Below are 20,528 nucleotides of genomic sequence, written 5' to 3' on the forward strand. Positions count from 1 at the left end.
CGCGAGAAGATGGTGGGGGTCGGGCTTGGGGGCGGGGCCGCGCCCCGGGCGGTGCTGCTAGCAGGAGGAGGCGACAGTGGGTGCAGAGTCGGCGGCAGCATCAACAGCAGCAGCAGCAGCAGCAACATCGTCAGCGGTGGCTGCAACGGGCGCTAGGTGAGGCGCGCAGGCTCGAGAGGAGTGAGGGGTGCACGGGACTCCCAGGTTCTAGGTGGGACAAAGGTCCACGGGTGGGCGATGCAAATTCATTCCCCATTCTGCCAGGCTTCGGTAGCTCCCACGTGGTCCCGGGTTCAAATCTCATTTCTGTCCAGCTGGCTGTGTGACCTTAGCCCAGCGTGCACCTTCTGAGAGCCATCTTCTTGTGCATCCCTGCAGAATGCGTGAAGGAGGGTGTGGCCACTTGGCCGATCACCCTTGCCGTAGAAGCGCATGACTCAGAGGGGCATACCTTCTCAGTTTTGTCTCTGGCTTCTTGGGTGTCCTGGCCAGAAAGCGATTGAGAAGGCAGCTGTTCAGATTGGTGTGTTGCAGTGTCCCGGCAAGACCTTGTACGAGGCTGCCTCTGAAGCCAGTTTTTGCACAGAGCAAGCCCTGGTCCTGTTTCTCACCGCACATCCTCCGGCCCCTGAACTTAGCTGGCCACAGACGGCAGAGCAGACCCCAGCTCCCAGGGCTGTGCACCGCTGCGGTTGCCACCAGCAGCTGCCTCATGCTTGGTGGGCCACGGGAAGCCGAACACTAGTGACTAACAGTGGGACCTGTCTTCTCTTTGGGCTCCTGGCCACGCAGACATCGCTGGCAGACCCTGGCCCCGCAGATCCGCCTGGCTGCTGCACACAGAGCTGTAATGTTTGCACCCTTCTTAAATTCCTTATTTTATAATCCCACCCTGTGCTGGGAGCCTCCGGCTTGAATGGGAATGTGAACCCTGGGGTGGAGTGGTGCTTTGGCTGCTGGAACCCTAGAGTGTGCCTACTTGGTGACATGAGTTAAGGCCCCATATCTGGCTTGAGGGAGGGGAAAGCGATTATTGGGAAACTGGAGCAGGGTGTGATTCTGCAACTTTGAGGGTTGCCTGAGGCTCAGTGCTGTGCCAGTAGTTGTGAGCCGAGGCTGTGAGTTTGAGGGCAGCCTAGGCGGCATGGAGAGGTCCAGACTCCAGGGTGAGGCTCTACCTTAAGGAAACAAACAAACATCAACAACAACAAAGCCACCGAAGGGCCTGCCTGGATCTTCGTGTCTAACTTCCTTGCAGAGGAGTTGCTGGGGTTTGGGGCCGAGCTTGCAGGAGGGTGGTGACTGTTGACTGTCGTCATGTGTATGTGGGCCTGCATCTTCAGCATTGGGCTGCTTGCTAGGTGGCTCGGGTCAGCTTGATTCATGGCCACCTGATTTGGTGACATAGTTTGAGTGCCACTGCATGAAAGACATTTGCAATGTGCAAAGAGAATGCCAGGAAAGGTGGCACGTACCTGTAATCCTGGCACTCAAGAAGTGGAGGCAGGAGGGTCCGCAGTTGAAGGCTAGCCTGGGCTATGTAAAAGCCTGTCTCTAAGAAACCCACCAAACAAAGGAAACCCTAAGCATGGAGAGAGGAAGCAGCTACTTCTGGAGGCTTTGAGCTGCTGTGCCCTTAGAGGGTAGGGCTTGGGGGAGAAGGACGAGTTTCCCGGGAGAGGGTGTTTTGGGCAGGTCCGTGTGTGTGCAGGTGCATTGAAGGCCAGGGGACAATGTGGGGTGTCATCCCCTGAGACAGACTGGCCTGACTTCAAACCACTTTCACATGGCTGGCTTATCAGTGAGCCCCAGGGACGCCCCCCCCCATCGCTGCTCTCCCCAGTGCTGGGGTTACAGGCACACACAGCCCTGCCAGGCATTGTGGGTTCTGGAGACCTGGACTCGGGTCCCTGAGCTTGCATGGCCAGACCCCGAGAGGACTCATTTCTGTTTGAGAAGAGCCTGGATGCCATCCTGGAGCCCAAGTTCCGGTGCCAGAAATTGCAGTTGAGACCAGGTCTGTTAGAGGTAAACCCGTGATCCTAGAGGGCAGCGCAGGTGAAGTTGGGGTCTAGGGAGATGCAGTGGGTTCCATCGTGAGTGTGGCACAGTGCCTAGGGGAGGCGGGGACGAGCCTGACGTCCCCAAGGGCTTCTCTGACTAGTGAGGCTCTCTGTAGGTGGTAAGAACTGGACAGAAGGCAGAAGTGATGGAAGTTCTGGAGTGGCAGCCAGGTCCTGCTGGTCCCTGCCATGCTGGGTGCCGAGGGAAGCATGAGAAAGTGTGTGATTTTTAGATGCTAAGAGTATGTGGCTCTGCAGATCTCCAGCACAAGGTTTGTGGGCTCACACTTGGAATTTCAGGGAAAACCCGGGGGAGGAGGTGCAAGCAGAAGAGAAACTCAGACTTAGCTGACTGTGGACTTAGCAGTTCGTGGTCGTTACCAAATGCTCACCAGGGCTGGGTCGGGCGGTGATTCTGTTCTGGAAGGGCCTGGCCAGAGGTGCCCTGGATGAAAACATCCTGGTTACTCATAATACTGAAATAAATGAGGTGGGGAGACACCACAGCGCACACACACCCAGACACGGCTTTTGTTTGTTTTTCGAGACAGTTTCTCTGTATAGCCGGGGCTGTAGAGGAGTTTGCTTTGTAGACCAGGCTGGCCTTGAACTCACAGAGATCCACCTGCCTCAGCCTTCCAAGTGCTGGGATTTAAGACGTGCACCGACATGCCTGCCTCACTGTATAGTTTTTGAAACAGGGTCTCATGTAACCCAGGCTAGCCTCTGTAGCCGAGGTTAACCCTGAGCTCCTTCCTGATCTTACTGCCTCCGCCTCCCAAGGGCTGGGGTTACTGGCCTGAGACTCAACACCTCTTTTTGCCATGCTAGAGGTAAAAGCCAGGGCGTTGTGCGTGCTGGGTGATCGCTCTGCCAGCTGAGCCACGCCCCCAGTCCCCGGCTCTCATTTTAAATAGCTTATGTCATCACCGTCCGGTTTTTAAAAGTTTCTCTTTCAAGTAGCCAGGACGTGGTGTGTGCCTGTGATCCCGGTACTGGGGAGGTGGAGGCAGGAGGAGCTGGAGGGGCTGGGTGTGCGTTTCACACCCGTTAGTGTGTGCCATCCCCGCTGGTGGCTGTCGCTGGCCCACAGATGTGGCTGAAAATAGCCCGTCCTCTCACGTAATACTTCCTGCCGTTAGCCAGTGAGGTTTCTAAAACTATTTAGAAACTGCGAAACTTTCCAAATGGGAAACAGCAGACCCAGTTGCGATGGCAGGAGGGGGCTGCCCTGGGAGCAGAGAGAGAGAGAGCAGATCTCTAAATAACAATCCTTTTTGGGATGGGGCAGTGGCATGGTGGCACATGCTGTCTTCCTAGGGCTTGGGAGGCTGAGGCAGGAGGCGAGAGGCCAGCCTGTGCTATGTAGTGAGACCCTGTCTCAAAAAGCCAAGGTTAGAATGTGATCCTAGCACTTGTGCGGCTGATTGATGGGGGGTGGGTACAGAATATGAAAATAGGAGGATCAGAAGTTCAGGGCCATCTTCTGTATAGCAAGTCGTTTGGGGTTAGCCTGAGCTACGTGAGAACCTGCCTCAAAAAAGAAAAGCTTAAAAAAGATTTAGGAGATATCTCAGTGGCCCTGGCTTTGGGTCCCCTGCACCCCACAAAGCCAGGTGTAGCCGTGTGTCCTCACAGGCCCAGTGCTGGCAGAGAAGGGGCAGCGGGACAGCAGGATCCCTGGGGCTCACTGGCAAGCCATTCCGACAGAATCAATGAATTCTGGGTTCAGTGAGAAATTCGGTCTCAAAAAAATAAAGTGGTCAGTGACTGAGGAAGGCACCTAGAGTCAACCCCTGGCCTTGGCGTGCGCTTGTCTGTACACATGAAATCAGTAAGTGAACAGAAAAGTCCTGAGGGGAAACCTTGTCCCCCTTGAACTCTGTCTGTCCCGAACTTGAGGGGGACTGGCCAGCGTGTGTCCCTGTGTGAGGTGTTGAGCCTACACAGAGGAGGATGGCTGAGGTGTGGGGGCCGGTGGCTGGGTGCGAGGCAGAGGAACCAGGCGGGCACCATGGCCACAGGCGCTCCTGACCCCAGCAGCTCCCAGGACTACGGGAGGAGACGGAGGCACAAGGTTCCATGCGCTGCAACAGCTGCAGGGGACGTGACACAGTTGGCAGAGCTGAGGCTGGATTAGTCCTGAGAACACGGAAAACAAAGCGAACGAAAACACGAGACCTGTTATTAGTTCCCGGGAAAATAAACTGTTGTGCGGGAGGGAAGAGGAAAAAAACCATTCCAGCGCCCTGGCAGCCCCAGCGGGGACAGTCTCTCTGTGGCCGTGGCCTTGTGTGTGTGAACACGGGCTGCTGCTCTAATTGACATGGCGAGAGGGGCGGCAGGGGAGGGGACGCGCTGTGATGTCACCCGCTGAGGTAGGAGGTCAGACCTAAAGCCAAGGGCTGGGTGGCAGCTACCGAGAGCTAGCAGGCGCACAGGGAGCACCGACAGTCAAGGCCACCACACATGCCAGCTCCCTGGGGAGCAGGGGTGGACGGATTTCTGAGTTCGAGGCCAGCCTGGGCTACAGTGTGAGACCCTATCTCAGAAAGAGGGGGGAGAGAGAGAGAAGAAAGAGGGAGAGCCAGCTGAGAGGATGGGAAGAGAGGGAGCGGGTGCTGGTTGCTGAGGAACGTGGTGGAGTCCATCACCGCAGATGGCAGCAGTCTCAGCATAGGTGGCTCGGAGCAGGGGACTTCCCGTATACGGCCAGCTGGTGTGGAGCTGGGGAAGCTTTCCTGTATGCATTTTCCCCTCATTATTCCCATTGTTCTCTTTGTCCTGTGTCAGCTCTGGTCACTTGGTCATTTGTCAAAGACTCCATGCTGTCCCTGTTTGTTTCTGGTTGTTTTTTTGTTTTGTTTTGTTTTTTAAGATTTATTTCTTTATACATGTGAGCACGTGTGCCTGAATGACAGAAGAGGGCATCAGATCCCAGAATAGATGGTTGTGAGCCACCACAAGGTTGCTGAGAATTGAACTCAGGACCTCTGGAAGAGCAGACAGTGCTCTTAACCACTGAGCCATCTCTCCAGCCCTTGGTTTCTGCTTTTTAAGATGAATTTTTATTCGTGCATACGTGTGTGTGTGTGTGTGTGTGTGCCCACTGTACTGTGTCCAAGCGCTCACAGAGGCCAGAAGAGGGTGTTGGGTAGCCTGGGCCTGGAGCTACAGGCGGTTGTGAGCCGCTTGGCAGAGACGCTGAGTATGGAACCCGCGTGCTCGGGAAGAGCAGCCTGTGCTCCTGACAGCTGAACTATCTCTCCAGCCCTCACGATCTTTGCTTATGGGCCAGGCTCTCTCCCTGAGCCTGTGGCTCGGCTGGCTTCAGGACCCTGTCTCCCACCCACCCCCAGTGCTGGGATGCCGGGTACATGTGTAGACGTGTCTGGTTTTCACATGGGTGTGAGGATTCAGATTTATATCCTCATGCTCACTCGGGGAATGCTCTTACCGCCGGGCCAGCTCTGCTCCTGGGAAGGAATTTCTTGGAAACCTATTTACAAGTGGAGCGCGTGCTAGTGACCTTTCCCCCTTTCACAGTTAGGACGGCAGAGAACATCGCTGTCCTCCTAATGCCTGTCTCGTGTGAGCCCTAGTGCCCCGAGCCTGAGGACGTGCTGGGACAAATGACATGGGGCTTCCCTCCCAGAGGTGCTTACTGCCAGGGGGGACGGTCTCCACACAGTGATGTGGAGAGATCAGACATAGCCAGTGGCCAGGCGGATCAGTGTGAGTTAGAGGACAGCCTGGTCTACATAGTGAGTCCAGGATAGCCAAGGCCACACAGAAAAACCCTATCTTGAACCCCCCCCAAGAAAGGGGGGGCAGTGGCTATGTGGTGGGCAGAGTGGTGCGCAGACAGAGTTGGGGCCCACAGCTGTGGGACGCTGGGTCTTGGGATGTACTTTCTGAGGCTGATCAGGAAGGCCACAGAACAGAGTGAGCTCTGAGTGCCCCACAGAGTGGCACGGCAGGCGGACAGCAGGGTGGCGGGAGCTTGCCCACCAGGCCAGGGGAATGACTGGGAACCTCTTTGGCCGTACTCGAGTGACCGAGAGGACAGACGGACAGGCCTGGTGACTACCTGGAAAGGGTTAGAAGTGAGAAGCCAGGGGACACCAGGTTGGAGGACTGTGGACAGAGATGTGTTCTGATTGGCTCTCACCACAGCAGTGTGGCAGGGAGATAGTAGGGTATTAACAGGGAGAGGGGTTGGGGGCACTGGAGCAAGACAAGTGAGAGCGGTGAGAGGCTTGGATGGCCAGAGGAGCCTACAGAGAGGTGGGGGTCTGGGAGAGGCTTTGCAAGGAAAGTCAAGCATGGTCTACTGTTGTTTTCTATGCTGGGATAGACCCCTGTCTCTCACATATACTCTGCTTCTGAGCCACACTCCAGCCCCTCACTGGGGGATTCTAGGCAGGTGACCACTGAGCCACACCCCAGCCCCTCACTGGGGGGTTCTAGGCAGGGGCTCTACCACTGAGCCACACCCCAGCCCCTCACTGGGGGGTTCTAGGCAGTCTCTACTAAGCTACACCTCTACCCCTCCTTTCTCAGAGACAAGGTCTTATTAGGTAACCTTGTTTGGCCTAGAACTTGCTACGTAGGCCAAGCTGTCCTTGAACTCATAAAGATGATTCTGCTGAGATTACAGTTTTGTACCACTGTGCTCAGGCTCTGAGACCCCTTTTAATTTTTTATTTTGAGACAAGGTCTTGGCTAAGTTGCCTGGGCTATTCTGTATGTGCCTCAGCCTCTTGAGTAGCTGGGATAACAGTCCTGTGCCAGGCCCAGCCCCAGACAGATCTTAAACTGATCCAGTGACACCTTTGTGTTTGAACTCACTTAGCTCTTGTAAAGGAGTTATCTTTCAGATAAGACAAGACAAACTTGAGTAGCATGTGAAATGTTGAAGGTGTGTTTGCCTTGATCCTTGTCTGTGGAGAGCTCCCGATCTGGTTTGGAGCTGTTGGCCTGGTAGGCAGCACTGAGGTCCCGCGCACGTGAAAAAGCACTTGAAAGCTGCAGACTGAGTACTCAGAGAACAGTGGAGAGAGAGACCGTGGGCTCATAGTCAGTGCTCCTGAGGCCTTACTCTGTAGAAGTCTCTTGAGGTCAAGATCCAAATTTGAGCTTGAGGCCCACACTCCCCCATGTGTGCATGTGCACTCATGCATGCGTGCTCATGTATGCATGTATGTACATGTGTGCGCATGTATGTACATGAATGCAAGGGACAACCAAATGACAACCTCAACTGTCATTCCACAGGAGCTGCCCACTGTTTTTTGAGATTTTGTTTTGTTTTGTTCTGGTGTTTTTTTGAGACAGGGTTTCTCTGTGTAGCCTTCGCTCGCCTGGAACTCACTCCTGTAGACCAGGCTGGCCTCAGACTCACAGAAATCCCAAGTACTGGGATTAAAGCCGTGCGCCACCGCTGCCCCTCCCACCTTGATTCTTCCGTATCACTGGCCTGGGGTTGTGGATTCGGAGAGGCGGGCCACCAAAGAGCTGCATGTCCTCCTGCCTTCACTCTTCCAAGACTTTGCCACCAAACCTAGCTTTTCACAGGGATGCTAAGGCTCGCACTGGGGTCCGAACGTCACAGATGAAGGCTCTTCCTCTTCCGCCCACCCCTTTTGAGGCAGTCCCCTCTGTAACAAGGCTGCCTTTGAATTTGTGATGCTTCTGCCTCAGCCCTCTGAGTGCTGGGAATACGGGCATCGCCACACCCAATCTGCTCTTGGTTTTCATTTGGTGTAGATTACTATCAGCCTGGCTATCGGTTGCATGACTATTTGCATATGCTGTCTGATGTAGTTAGTGTCTGAAGACAAAGGACTTGTGTACGAGTTCCTGTAGCACTCCTTTCCTTAAACCTTTAAAAACATTAACAAAATTTTTATGTATGTGGGTATTTTGCCTGCAAGCATTCTGCACCACATGTGTGCAGAGCCCGGGGAGGGCGGAAGGGGGCGTTGGACTCCCTGATTCTGGAGTTGCAGGTGGTTGTGAGCTGCGTGTGGGTTCTGGGAACTGAACCAGAGTGCTCTGTGGGAGCAGCCAGTGCTCCACCGAGCTGTCGCTCTAGGCCCAGCCTTCCACCCGATTTAAACAGGGTCTCTTCATCTCTGCGTTCACTAAGGCAGCTGATCTTTGACCTCATGGTGACTCTCGTTTTCACCTCCTATTGGCCCGTAGGAATGCTGGGATTAGACACCTGTGCTGCTGTGTCTGGCTTCACGTAGACTCTACTCAGGTCCTTATGGTTGTGTGGCAAATCCTTGACCCACGGAGCCATCTCCCCGTCATCCTGCATGAAGGATTTTGATAAGCCTGGGAGCCCAAGCCCTGCTGGCCCCAGGTGGCTCCGTCATGGCTGGGATTTCAGTGCAGCCCTGGGATTAACAGCAGAGCTGAACAACTTGCTGCCCGCAGAGGGCCAGTGCCGACAGCACCAATAAAAAGTTCCCAGGGGATGGAGAGGTGGCTCAGTGGCTAAGAACACTGGCCCTGGCGTAAGAGATGGCCTGGGGTGAACCTCAGAGGCATTATGCGGAGAAAAGCCTCTAGACGAGGTCTTTAGGATGTATGGTTGCACGGCTCTAGAGAACAGTGGAGAGTGCCTGGCTGTGAGCCAGAAGGTGAGCGTCGGCAGTGTCCTAAGACAATGTCTAATGTAAAGCAAGCTCCTCCTGCCCCTCCTGCCTCCGCCTCCCCAGCGCTGGGATGACGCCGTACAGCACCACGCCCCACCGGAAATACTAATTGTAGTATACATATGCCCGAATCCATCCAGTTTCGCGTTGAGCTACATATTAAACAAGAAGAGGGAGTTTTATTGAGCGAGAGTCATTTCTCAAAAAGCATGTTAAGAAAGCTCAGAGGAGCCAGAGTGACTCATTTGGGAGGGAGCCCCTGGGGATCGGCTGTCCCCTGACACACCTGTGTCACCCAGTGGCCTCTGGTGTTTCCGTCCCTTCACATTTCCTATGCGTTTCTCATTGATTGTACGACGGGGCAAAGAAACAGACTCCCAGTCCCAGCAGGAAAGCACATGTTGGTAGTTAGGTACGGTTGTACACAGAAACCTCGAGTGTTGGGGAATGTGTGTGCACAAAGAGGGTGAGTGTAAGAAACTGGCCCAGTCTGGTAAGTCGCGCCAGTAATCTCAGCTGCTTGAGAGGCTTAGGCAAGAGGATGGCAAATTCCAGGATTGCCTGGCTACATAGTGAGTCCAAAGCCAGTGCTAGCAATGTCTGAGGCCTTGTAGGAAAAGGAAAGGGAAAAAGGGAAGAGCTCAGTGTTAGAGCCCCTGCCTAGAATCCCGCAGTGAGGGGCTGGGGTGTGGCTCAGTGGTAGAGCCCCTGCCTAGAATCTCCCAGTGAGGGGCTGGGGTGTGGCTCAGTGGTGGAGCACCTGCCTAGAATCCCCCAGTGAGGGGCTGGGGTGTGGCTCAGTGGTAGAGCCCCTGCCTAGAATCCCGCAGTGAGGGGCTGGGGTGTGGCTCAGTGGTAGAGCCCCTGCCTAGAATCCCCCAGTGAGGGGCTGGAGTGTGGCTCAGTGGTAGAGCCCCTGCCTAGAATCTCCCAGTGAGGGGCTGGGGTGTGGCTCAGTGGTAGAGCCCCTGCCTAGAATCCCCCAGTGAGGGGCTGGGGTGTGGCTCAGTGGTAGAGACCCTGCCTAGACTTAAGGGGCTGGGGTGTGGACTTAGTCGTATGTTGCTTTTTGTTTTGTTTGTTTTGTTTAGTTTTGTTTAGTTTTGTTTTGTTAGCATCCATGAAGCTCTGAGCTCTGTCCTCAGTACTACTAAGAAGAGAAGAAGAGAGAGAAAGAGAGAGCTGAGGGTGGTAGTGGGATTGGGATTGGCACAAGTGACTATAAAGGCTGAGAAGTGCAGGCCCAGGTGACAGTGGCCCAGCTAAAACAGCAGCCACATGGAGAGCAGGTTGTCTTGCTTTGACCTTTATTAAGTTCTTTGAATTTCATAAGGAAATTAAAAAAAAAAAACAACATGTCAATTTCTATGAAAAGCCTGTTGGAATTTTGGTTGAAAAGTTATTGTTCTATTCTGGCCTGGGCTGGATGGAGGACGGCCACTGCATTGGTCAGAGCTATCTGCCTTTTTTAAAAGATAGGTTTTCACTCTGTAGACCAGGCTGGCCCGGGACTCATGGAGATCCACCTGCCTCTGCCTCCCGAGTGCTGGGATTAAAGGTGTGCTCCACCATCACCTGGCCAATTTGGTGTGTACACACTGAAGTTGAACCTGCGTGAACATTCCACCACAGAGCTACATTCCTGGCCCTGTCATAGCTCCCCTTTCTTTCTTCTTTTCTTCCTTTTTCTTTCTTTCCTTCCTTTCTTTTTCTTTCTTTCCTTTGTTTCTTTCTTTCTTCCTTATTTTCTTTCCTTTGTTTCTTTGTTTCTTCCTCTTTCTTTCCTTTTCTTTTCCTTTTCCTTTCCTTTTCCTTTTTCCTTTCCTTTTCCTTTTTCCTTTCCTTTTCCTTTTCCCTTTCCTTTCCTTTCCTTTTCCTTTTCTTTCCTTTCCTTTTCCTTTTCCTTTCCTTTCCTTTTTCTTTTCCTTTCCTTTCCTTTTCCTTTTCCTTTTCCTTTTCCTTTTCCTTTCCTTTCCTTTCGTCCTTGTCCTCTCCTCTCCTCCCCTCCCCCCCTCCCCTCCCCTTTCCTCCCCTCCCCTCCAGCTTGTGATCCTCCTGCCTCATCACCATGTCACTGCTGGGGTGAGAAGTTATACCACCAGTCCCAGCTGCACTCCTAGTCTCCATGTTCAGGTGTCCATCTCATCCACCTTCACACACACACACACACACACACACACACACACACACGCTCAGAATAACTGTGTGTGCTGTGCCTGTGTAAATGTGTGTGGCTGTGTGTTAGTGACTGGGGGGAGGGTGTAGATCCAGAGCCTAATTTCCTTTATCGTGAACAGTCTTCAGCTGCCTTAGTAGCCATTTGTTGCCTACCTCTGTGTCTGGCCGGACATCCTCTCGACTCTCAGGCACAGACTTTGGAACGTGCAAACAGACACCTACCTCGCCCCACCCAAAAAGCTGAGAATGTCATCAGCATCTGGGGCCATCAGCAGAGACCTCCTCGGTTTGCAGTGACCGCTCTGCCTGGCATTTCGGCCAGTGTGTTTGAAAAGCGCCTTGGTTCATGTCTTCAAACTGTTACCACATTGGAGTGTGGAATTTGGGATGAGCTAAGTTTGTTCCAGGGCCATGATCACTCATTTGGCCCCGGAACAAACTGTCTTATCCTCCGTGAGATGAGAGTTGTGTTTTCGGGTTGACATAGTTTATCCATCCATCCCCGCAGCCCCGGAACAACCTTTGGGTAAATAGCTGGGCCTGCAGTGGCCTAGTCCTGTTGACATACCAAAGAAACCCTCCTGTGGCATCTGACGTTCTTTCCTGACGGTCATGAGTTCTGAAAAACAAATGCCGCCTTATGGAAGCTAAGGGCGACTGGGCATGATGTGGCTGAGGTCACTGTGGTGTGTGACATCCTTCTGTCCCCAGCTCCTTGTCCATGTCGGTATGAAGGATGGTTTGGGACAGTTGGACCCTGACATGGCACCTGCCTTCTGGCTGCCTGGCTTGCCTGTGGTATTGTGTTATACACGTGGCGGCTGAGGGAAATGTGACAGCCCTGTCGCAGGGGGCTGCCCTGCCCAGCTGTTGGGTCCCAGAATGCTTAGGAGCCCACGGGACCCAGGCCTGTGAAGGTCTTCCTGGTTGGGCATCTAGGTGAGACCCAGCTTCTGAGGCACCCTGCGGAAGGCAGGGCCCAGACCCCATGCTGTTGCAAGTGTGCCTGCTGGCAGGTCTTCTGACACGTCCGGCCTGCTGCCCTCCTGTTTCAGAGCACGCGGGCCTTCTGTTCACGGCTGTTTTGAAAGCGTTGGAGCTTTTGGATTTGAAAATAACACCCTTATTTCTTAAATGGAAAATTACTCTCTGAGGTCATTTGTGGTCCCTGACTGCTTCTGAGGCAGGCAGGGACCATGGCTGTGGTTCTGTGCCCCACTGCTCTTAGCTGACTCCCCAACCCTTACAGAAGGCAGCATAGTGTGTGTGTGTGTGTGTGTGTGTGTGTGTGTGTGTGTGTGTGTGTGTTTGTCCCCAGATGTCTGGGAACAAGGCTAGACATTCCTAGATTCCAAACTACTTAAAGATTAAATAAAATAAAGCTGTTTGGTGGTGGTACTGACCTGGCAGGCCTTTAATCTCCTTTGCTTCTGTCCCTTGCAGTCCTGGGAGTTGTGACTTTAAAGGGCCGCTGTCCCAGAGCCCTCTCCTGTCCACAGCTGACTCATTTCTGTAACTGCTGTTTATGTGGTTTGTCTGAGGTCAGACCCGACAAGAGAGGACTGCCTTGATGTTAAAAATGAGCCTGGCAGTTCAGACTGGAGGGCAAATGTGTCTCCATGGACAGAGTCCGTGGGTTTTGTCACCTTGGTGTAAAAAGTCGCGAGAGGGGCTGCAGTCAGCCCAAGCCAGGCTGTGTGTAGACTTGGTGTTCTTTTACCAGGACAAGTCCAAAGCTGGATGAGGAAACAGCTTGGATGGCTGTCCAATAGCTCAGTGGTGGAGCTCCTGCCTGGAATTCCCCAGTGAAAGGCTGAGGTGTGGCTCAGTGGTAGAGCTCCTGCCTAGAATCCCCCAGTGAGGGGCTGGAGTGTGGCTCAGTGGTAGAGCACCTGCCTAGAATACCCCAGTGAGGGGCTGGGGTGTGGCTCAGCCAGAAAGTGCTTGCCTGTTGGGTATGAGAGTTTCATCCACAGTGTGGCATTAGAGGAAAACTCTGGCGTTTAGTATCATGTCTTATTTCCTATAAAAATCCAGATAGGATTCATTGCCAGTTCTATTTTCATGTGTACCTTCATTCCGTATTTTATTTGTTTGTTTGAGACAGGATTTCTCTGTGTAGCCATGGCTATCCTGGAACTCCCTCTGTAGATCACAGAGATCTGGCTGCCTCTGCCTCCCAGGTGCTCGGACTAAAGGTGTGGGCCACCACTGCCCAGCTCACTTCTTTTTTTTTTAAGAGAAGCTTTTTTTAATGTTATGTATGTGACAATTTTACCTGCATGCATGTTTGTGCACCACATGTGTGCCTGGTGGCCGTAGAGAAGATGGTGTCAGATCCCCTAAACCAAAGCTCCAGGTAGCCCTGAGCTGTCATGTAGGCGCTGGGAAACCAACTCCGGTCCTCTGCAAGAGCAGCAAATGTTCTCAAGCACTGAGCCATCTCCAGGCCATCATTCCACACTTTAAATAAAGTCTGTTGGCCCTGTGGTGGGAGAGTAAGCTGTGGCTTCAACAGCGCCGTCAGCTTCCTCTTCTGCTGCGGCTCAGTAGCAGGCCTGATACTGAAATTATTTATGGACATGATGTGACTGTGGCTGGCCTGGGTTCACAGTCCTTTTATCTCATCGTGGCAGTGGGGAGTTCCTGGGGCACTACCATACTTGCCTAAAAACTAGGTTTTTGTTTTTTTGGGTTTTTTTTTTTTTTTTGATTTCTTCATTTTTACCCGTTTTTCATTTTACTGATTTCTAGCCTAGTTCTTATTTGTTCCTCTGGGGTTTTGGTTTATCTTTCCTGTTCCCAGTTATGAGAGATGGGAGTTTTTATCTATATAAATAGATATTTACTATTTATAAATATTATTTATTATCTATGTAAATAGATAATAGATATTATCATAGATATCTATGTATGTATTATTTATCTAGAGAATTAGATAATACTATTATAATATTTATTATAATATCTGTTTATCTGATATAATACCTATTTGTCTAGATAAATAGATAATTACTAGGTTTTGTTTGTTTGTTGTTTGTTTGTTTGAGACAGGATTTCACTGTATGCATCAGCCTGGACTTGAACTCACAGAGATCCTCCTGCCTCTGTGCTGCCGTATCTGGCCAACTTTCCACTGTTGATCTGTGGTCTCCCACTTTTCAGTGCTGAGCCCTCCTTACCTGGAGTCTGTGGGTTTCGATGCTTTGTGTTCTCAGTCTTCATTCAGCTCCGTGTCTCTTTAAAGCTTTCCTTTAAGGGGCTGAAGTGACTGTGGGGGAAGTGCTTGCAGCGTGGGTGTGATTACCAAAGTTTGATCCCCCAGAACCCACATAAAAGACCAGATGCAGTGGCGTGTGTCTGATACAGCGCTCCTAAGGCCAATCGGGAGGCAGAGAGGGAAGAATTGGCAGGAAGCTTGGAGTAAGCATGATGGCTGAAATGAGACATCCATGCTGTGACTTACTTAAAAAACTCCTTTGAGGCCGAGGGTGCTGGTGCATGCCTGTGCGTGGGCAGCTAAGGAAGGTGGCTGACAGTTTGAGACTACCTTCGTCTATATAGTGAAACAATATCTCAAACGATAACAAAAATCCCTTTGTGCTTTCTTTAGCCCATGGATTAGAAGTGGGAAGTTTTCCTATTACCTTTCTGATATGGATATCTGGTTTTCATTCTGTTATAATCCTGAGCGGTTTCAGTTCTGTTAACTGTGTCTGCATTCGGCTTGCTCTGTTGAGAGCTTCGCTGGTTGGAGGGGAAAAGGTGAATTCAGTTGTTAGTTACATCCTGTCCTGTGGTCCTCTCCGTCATCGAGACTGAAAGGTCAGGGCTGGAGAGATGCCTCAGCCGTTAAGGTCGTGCACTGCTCTTGCAGAGTTTGCTTCCCAGCACCCACATCAGATGGCTCGCAACCACCTGTTTCTCCAGCGTCTCTGACGCCTTCTCTCCTCTGAGAACATCTCTACTTGAACGCAGATCCCCACACAGACCGACACACAAATATATCTACTCAAATGATCATATGCAAAGAAAAGGATGGAATGTTCAAGTCCCAGTTATAATTGTGGGTTTTCCTCCCTAGGTGTACCTTAGCTCTATATTAAAAAACCGAAAAAACTCTTTCTGTACTTTGAAGTTATGTGTTTTGTATGTTTGCGGTTGTTATGTCTTCCTTGTGGATTGAATTTTCTGTGATGAAGCATCATCTCTACTCGTCTTAAGCAAGTTCTTTTCTTCTGAAGTTTTCTTCATCTGCTGTTAATATAACTGCTTTTGCTTGCTTTTGATTAATGTCAGTGTGACCAATATTTTCCATCCCAGTGGAAAGGAATGGAGAAAGCAGAGTGCCAGCCAGCTCTGCCTCCATCTCTTCTGTCCACCACTCCATGCCATAGGGATGGGAGGAAGGCTGGAACTCAGGCGCCCTCTGGGTCTTGGCTGTGAAAGGGGCAGTTTGGCTGTCCACCTCACACCATTTCACCATCTCCTAGCTGCTGACACCAGGTAGGGTCAAGGCCCAGGCTACCCTACCATCACAGGACCTCCTGCTCCTATGGGTGGGCCTTGGGGATCAGCTTCCTGCTCGGGCCTCATGACTCCAACCTGGCACCTGGGTGTGGGTGGGAGTGTTGCACGCGCTTTGCAGCCGTGCTTTGCTGCCGTGGAAAGTGGCCTCCCGGGAGGCCCTGTTGGTGCTTAGCTTACATGTAACGGTCGGTATAGCCCGGTGTCCTGTCACCAGGCTACTGTGAGCATGGCCCTGGCCTCAGGGGCGGGACAGCGGCGCTTCGTTGGACACCACTGATTGTGCTGTGGAACCTGGGGTCCACACCGCTTGCTCCTGCCCTGGGCACGGTGCCGTCTGGGCACTGATTGTCCCTGTGGGGCCAGCCTGTGCCTGGGGCAGGTCACCGCTGATGGCCATTGCATGCTGCAGCAGGCTGGGCTCCGCTCCGCTTGTTTGGGCTGGGAGTGCGAAACGGAAAGGTTCCAGGAGAAGGGTGGCTCGGGCATTGCATAAACGAATTCAGTTTTAGCCTCCTGGTGACGTTCCTGTCAACCTCCTCTCCTTCCTCCTTGGCGCTACTCACGTGGTTAGTCTCTAGGAAACCCTTTTCTCCTCTCTCGCCTCTCTCTCTTAATTTTAAGATTTATTTTATGTGTATGTGTGTGTGAGAAAGAGTGCATATGTGTGGGGTGGGGTCATGGGAGGCTAGAGGTCAACCTCAGGTGCCATCCTTAGGGACCCTCCATCTTGGGGTTGTGGGTGTGTGTGAGTATGTGTGCAGGTGCACATGTGTGTAGGGGGTGTGTCCGTAGGTCAGAGGTTAAGCTCAGGGTCATTCCCTTGGAACCATCTCTTTGGGACTTGAGGCTTGCCGGCTGTGCTAGGCAGGCTGGCCAGCGTACCCCAGGAATCCGCCTGCCTCTGCCTCCCGAATGCTGGGATTAAAGGCGTATGCTACCATAATAGGCTTATTTATTTGGGAAGTAGATTGTTTGTTTGTTTTTAAGACAGGGTTTCTCTGTGTAGCCTTTTATGTCCTGGAACTCACTCTGTAGACCAGGCTGTCCTGGAACGGGGAGATCGCCTGCTCTGCCTCCCCAGTGCTGGGATGACCGTGTGCCTGGCCACACCTGGCCGCAGTGGACTCTGAGCCCTTACGCATTCAGCTCTCCACCCACTGGGACATTCTCCCTAAACCCCCTTGACTTTTTCAGTGCAGAGACAAAGGGTCTCTACATACTTCGGTGACACTCCAAACTTGGAGTAACTGAAGCCCCAACCAGAATCAACACATGGAGGCCAAAGGCTAGACCTGCGGCCGGACCGGCTGGTGGGAAGAGGCGGGGTCCTGATGTCAGCCCTGCATGGGGGAGGGAAACCCCTGCCCTTCCGACCCTCTAACCGGTGTGTTCTGGCCCCTCCAGGTCCATCTCCCAGCACCATGCCCCAGCTGTACACAGGCTGAAGTGAGGGTCCAGGTGTGGGCCCTGCCCAGGGCAGCATGACCAAGCCCCGGCTCTTCCGGCTGTGGCTGGTTCTGGGGTCGGCCCTCATGATTCTTTTGATCATTGTCTACTGGGACAACGTGGGCACCGCCCACTTCTATCTGCACACGTCGCTGTCCAGGCCGCACCTCCTAGAGCCCCGACCCACCCCGGGGCTAGGCGAGGAGACCCTGCTCACGTCCGACGTGGATGAGTTTCTGGATCTGCTCCTCACTTCCGATGGGAAGCGGAGCGACCCTCCCAGAAGGAAGACGGAGCAGCCCCCGATGCTCGCCCCCAGCAAGCCCGTGCTGAGCCGCCTGGAGGAGAACGTGAGAGGCTACGACTGGTCCACCCACGACGCCCAGCAGAACCCAGACCGGGACAGGCAGCAAGCCGAGAGGAGGAGCCTGCTGAGGGACTTCTGCGCCAACGCCAGCCTGGTTTTCCCCACGAAGGACCGCTCCTTTGATGACATCCCCAACTACGAACTCAACCACCTGATCGTGGACGACCGCCACGGGGTCATCTACTGCTACGTGCCCAAGGTAGCCTGCACCAACTGGAAGCGGGTGATGATCGTGCTGAGCGAGAGCCTGCTGGACCGGGGCAGCCCCTACCGGGACCCGCTGGACATCCCCCGGGAGCACGTGCACAACTCCAGCACGCACCTGACCTTCAACAAGTTCTGGCGCCGCTACGGGAAGTTCTCCCGCCACCTCATGAAGGTCAAGCTCAAGAAGTACACCAAGTTCCTGTTCGTGCGCGACCCCTTCGTGCGCCTCATCTCGGCCTTCCGCAGCAAGTTCGAGCTGGAGAACGAGGAGTTCTACCGCAGGTTCGCGGTGCCCATGCTCCGGCTGTATGCCAACCACACCAGCCTGCCCGCCACGGTGAGCGAGGCCTTCCGGGCCGGCCTCAAGGTCTCCTTCGCCAACTTCATCCAGTACCTGCTGGACCCGCACACCGAGAAGCTGGCGCCCTTCAACGAGCACTGGCGACAGGTGTACCGCCTTTGCCACCCGTGCCAGATAGACTATGACTTCGTGGGGAAGCTGGAGACCCTCGATGAGGACGCCGCCCAGCTCCTGAGGTCCCTCAAGGTGGACTCCCAGCTCCACTTCCCCCCCAGCTACCGGAACAGGACGGCCAGCAGCTGGGAGGAGGACTGGTTTGCCAACATCCCCCTGGCCTGGAGGCAGCAGCTCTATAAACTCTACGAGGCCGACTTTGTTCTCTTTGGCTACCCCAAGCCGGAAAACCTGCTCAGGGACTGAGCTCCCCGGCACCAAATAAGCTTCCCTGCTCTCCCAGTTGACCGAGCGACCGTCCCAGTGAGGCGGTCCTTCAGGATGGGGTCCTGTGGCCTCCTGGGTTCTCTCCTGGCTTCCTTTCCGTCCCGGTGTGCCAGGCAGAGGACGCCACGCCTTTCCCGCAGGGAGACCACAGTACAACCGAGACGGGAGCACCTCACTCCAGCATTTTTGCACACACTCCCCCACCCTTTTGCAGTCTGGATTTGTTTACTCCACAGCCTGTGTTCATGGAACAGGGACACTGTGTTAATACTGTTTTCTAAGATTAATATATTTCAGATATATTTAATAAGAAAGTGGAGGAGCTGGAGTAAAGTGTGGCCCCCGCACTCTGCTACTCTTGTGGTTCTTTGGCTCGGGCGGCAAACACACACAGGAAGGGACCCCGGGAGACTCAAGGGTTAGTGGGCTAGCCAAGCCTCACACCTCCCCTGGAGTGTCCTCCCGTGAGAAGAGCCTAAATTTGAAACCAGCTGTCTTAGTCTGTTGTGGTTTGTTGTCTGTGTTAGCCTGGGGGGAGGACGTCCCACCGGCCCCTGGGAGGCCCCCAGAGAGGTAGCAAAAGCTGTGTACAAGAGGGAGTGGGCTCACCAGACTTGAAGCGGAGTGTGCCTGTGGGGGAGGTGGGTCATATGGCTGACTCCCACACTTCAGCCCTTTCTGAGGGCATGGGCTTTCCCTGCTTCAAACTCTTTAGGCCCCTGAGGACAAGCTACCAACGTGTAGGCCCCTGGGGAGGTACCCAACCGGTTCCCGGCCATCACAGGCTTTGCCTAAAATACTTTTTAAAATTACGTTTTAAAAATTTATTTATAGGCATGGGTGTGATGCCCACAGAGGCCAGAAGGGGACGTCTGATCCCCTGGAACTGAGTTGTAGACGGTCGTGAGCCATTTAAGTGCCGGGTCCCCTGGAAGCGCAGCTGTGATCTTTACTGCCATCTCCCCAGGCCCTTCCCCTGTATTTTTAAGGCATGGCAGGTGCATCTTTTCAAAGTGAAGACCCTGTGACAAGCTTGGCTGTGCACGTGTCTGCCAACACCAGAAGAGAGTGCCAGAACTCCTGTGCGTGCGCTGCCTGGTGTGGGTGCTGGGAGGTGAGCCCAGAGGCCCTGGAAGATGAGCGAGTGCTCCTAAGTGCTGAGTCAGCTCTGCAGCCCCAAAGCTCGGTTATGAAGTGTGCATCTGAGACAAGCAGAAGGGAACCTTCAGGACTCCCTGCTGAAATGTGCTCCAAAGACTTCAGGTTGGAGTCTTGGAGCAAAGCCAGCTTTACCCTAGTTGATCTTTTAACCAGAGTTCAGTCCTGGCTGTTAGATTCACAGGCAGGGCTCAAGCCTGTTGTCCCCACTACTTGGGATACCGAGGCAGAAGGGTCACAGGTTTAAGGCCTGCCTGGGCTACAGTGTGAGTTCAAGGCAAGGTAGCCCAAGCAACTCAATGAGACCCTATCTCAAAATAAAACATTAAGAGGGCTCAGTGGTAGAGCCCTTGCCTAGAATCTCCCAATGAGGGGCTAGGGTGTGGCTCACTGGTAGAGCAACTGCCTAGAATCCCCCAGGGAGAAGCTGATTGTGTGGCTCCCTGAGTGCTAGATTACAGGCATGCGCCACTTCCTGGCAACCCCAGCTTCCTTACATGTTCTGGGGATTCAGTGTGGGTCCTCGTGTTCCCAGGCAGGCACTTTGCCAAGGGGGCGCCATCTCTCCAGCTTGTGTTCTGTTTTTAGAATGGAGCCTCTCCTTTGGTGGCTCACCTGGGGAAAGATGGTGAAGGGAGGTTGTAGGAGACATCCACGTGGCAAAAATGTCAGGCGGGGGTCTAGGTGCTGTTGGTTCCATGAGTGTCCTCATGACACAAGGACCTGGTCACGCCCGTGTCGGCCGTGGGAACTGAGCGTGGATAAAATCACACCCTTTTCAGAGCAGTGTACAAACTCGGGGCTGGTGGGGCTTCAGAAGCCTTCGCCGTGAGCAAAGCCGTCTCGTGGCTTTCCTTCCCCAGCACCTTGCCTGTAGATGGGTTTGCTGAAAAATCTGGGTCTTTGTAACGTGGGGTACAGGTTTGAGAAGTCTGTCTTTTAAACTGTCAGGTCCCACGCTCGCTGCCCTCCAAAGCAACCTGGCTCCCTGGAAGGTTTGTTTGAGGCTGAAACATGTTTTGGTTGTAACGTGTTCCAGAACCGTACTCCAGAGCCTGGAGCTCCAACGTTGATTTGGGGAGGGGGCTGGTGGGCGGACGGGAGGTGGGAAGAGGCACAGTGGCTCACAGGGTGTAGCCTGTGGCATGGGACCTGGTCTGCCCTGCTTGGTG

At 53.4% G+C, this 20,528-nt stretch overlaps 1 protein-coding gene across 2 annotated transcripts; it reads left to right on the forward strand.

Moving 5' to 3' along the window:
- On the forward strand, window positions 1–18,545 carry Chst12 (carbohydrate sulfotransferase 12). Of its 2 annotated transcripts, none has more exons than XM_021647534.2 (2): window positions 1–156; window positions 16,841–18,545. In XM_021647534.2, exon 2 carries the CDS (start codon window positions 16,918–16,920, stop codon window positions 18,175–18,177), a length of 1,260 nt encoding a protein of 419 aa, XP_021503209.1. In that variant the 5' UTR covers window positions 1–156; window positions 16,841–16,917; the 3' UTR covers window positions 18,178–18,545. The 2 variants fall into 2 exon arrangements, with proteins under 2 accessions (XP_021503209.1, XP_060223991.1); XM_060368008.1 differs by lacking the exon at window positions 1–156 and adding an exon at window positions 829–847.
- Window positions 18,546–20,528: the final 1,983 nt, after the last annotated feature.

The sequence above is a fragment of the Meriones unguiculatus genome, chromosome 15 (genome assembly GCF_030254825.1).
Source record: "Meriones unguiculatus strain TT.TT164.6M chromosome 15, Bangor_MerUng_6.1, whole genome shotgun sequence".
Taxonomy (NCBI): Eukaryota; Metazoa; Chordata; class Mammalia; order Rodentia; family Muridae; genus Meriones; species Meriones unguiculatus.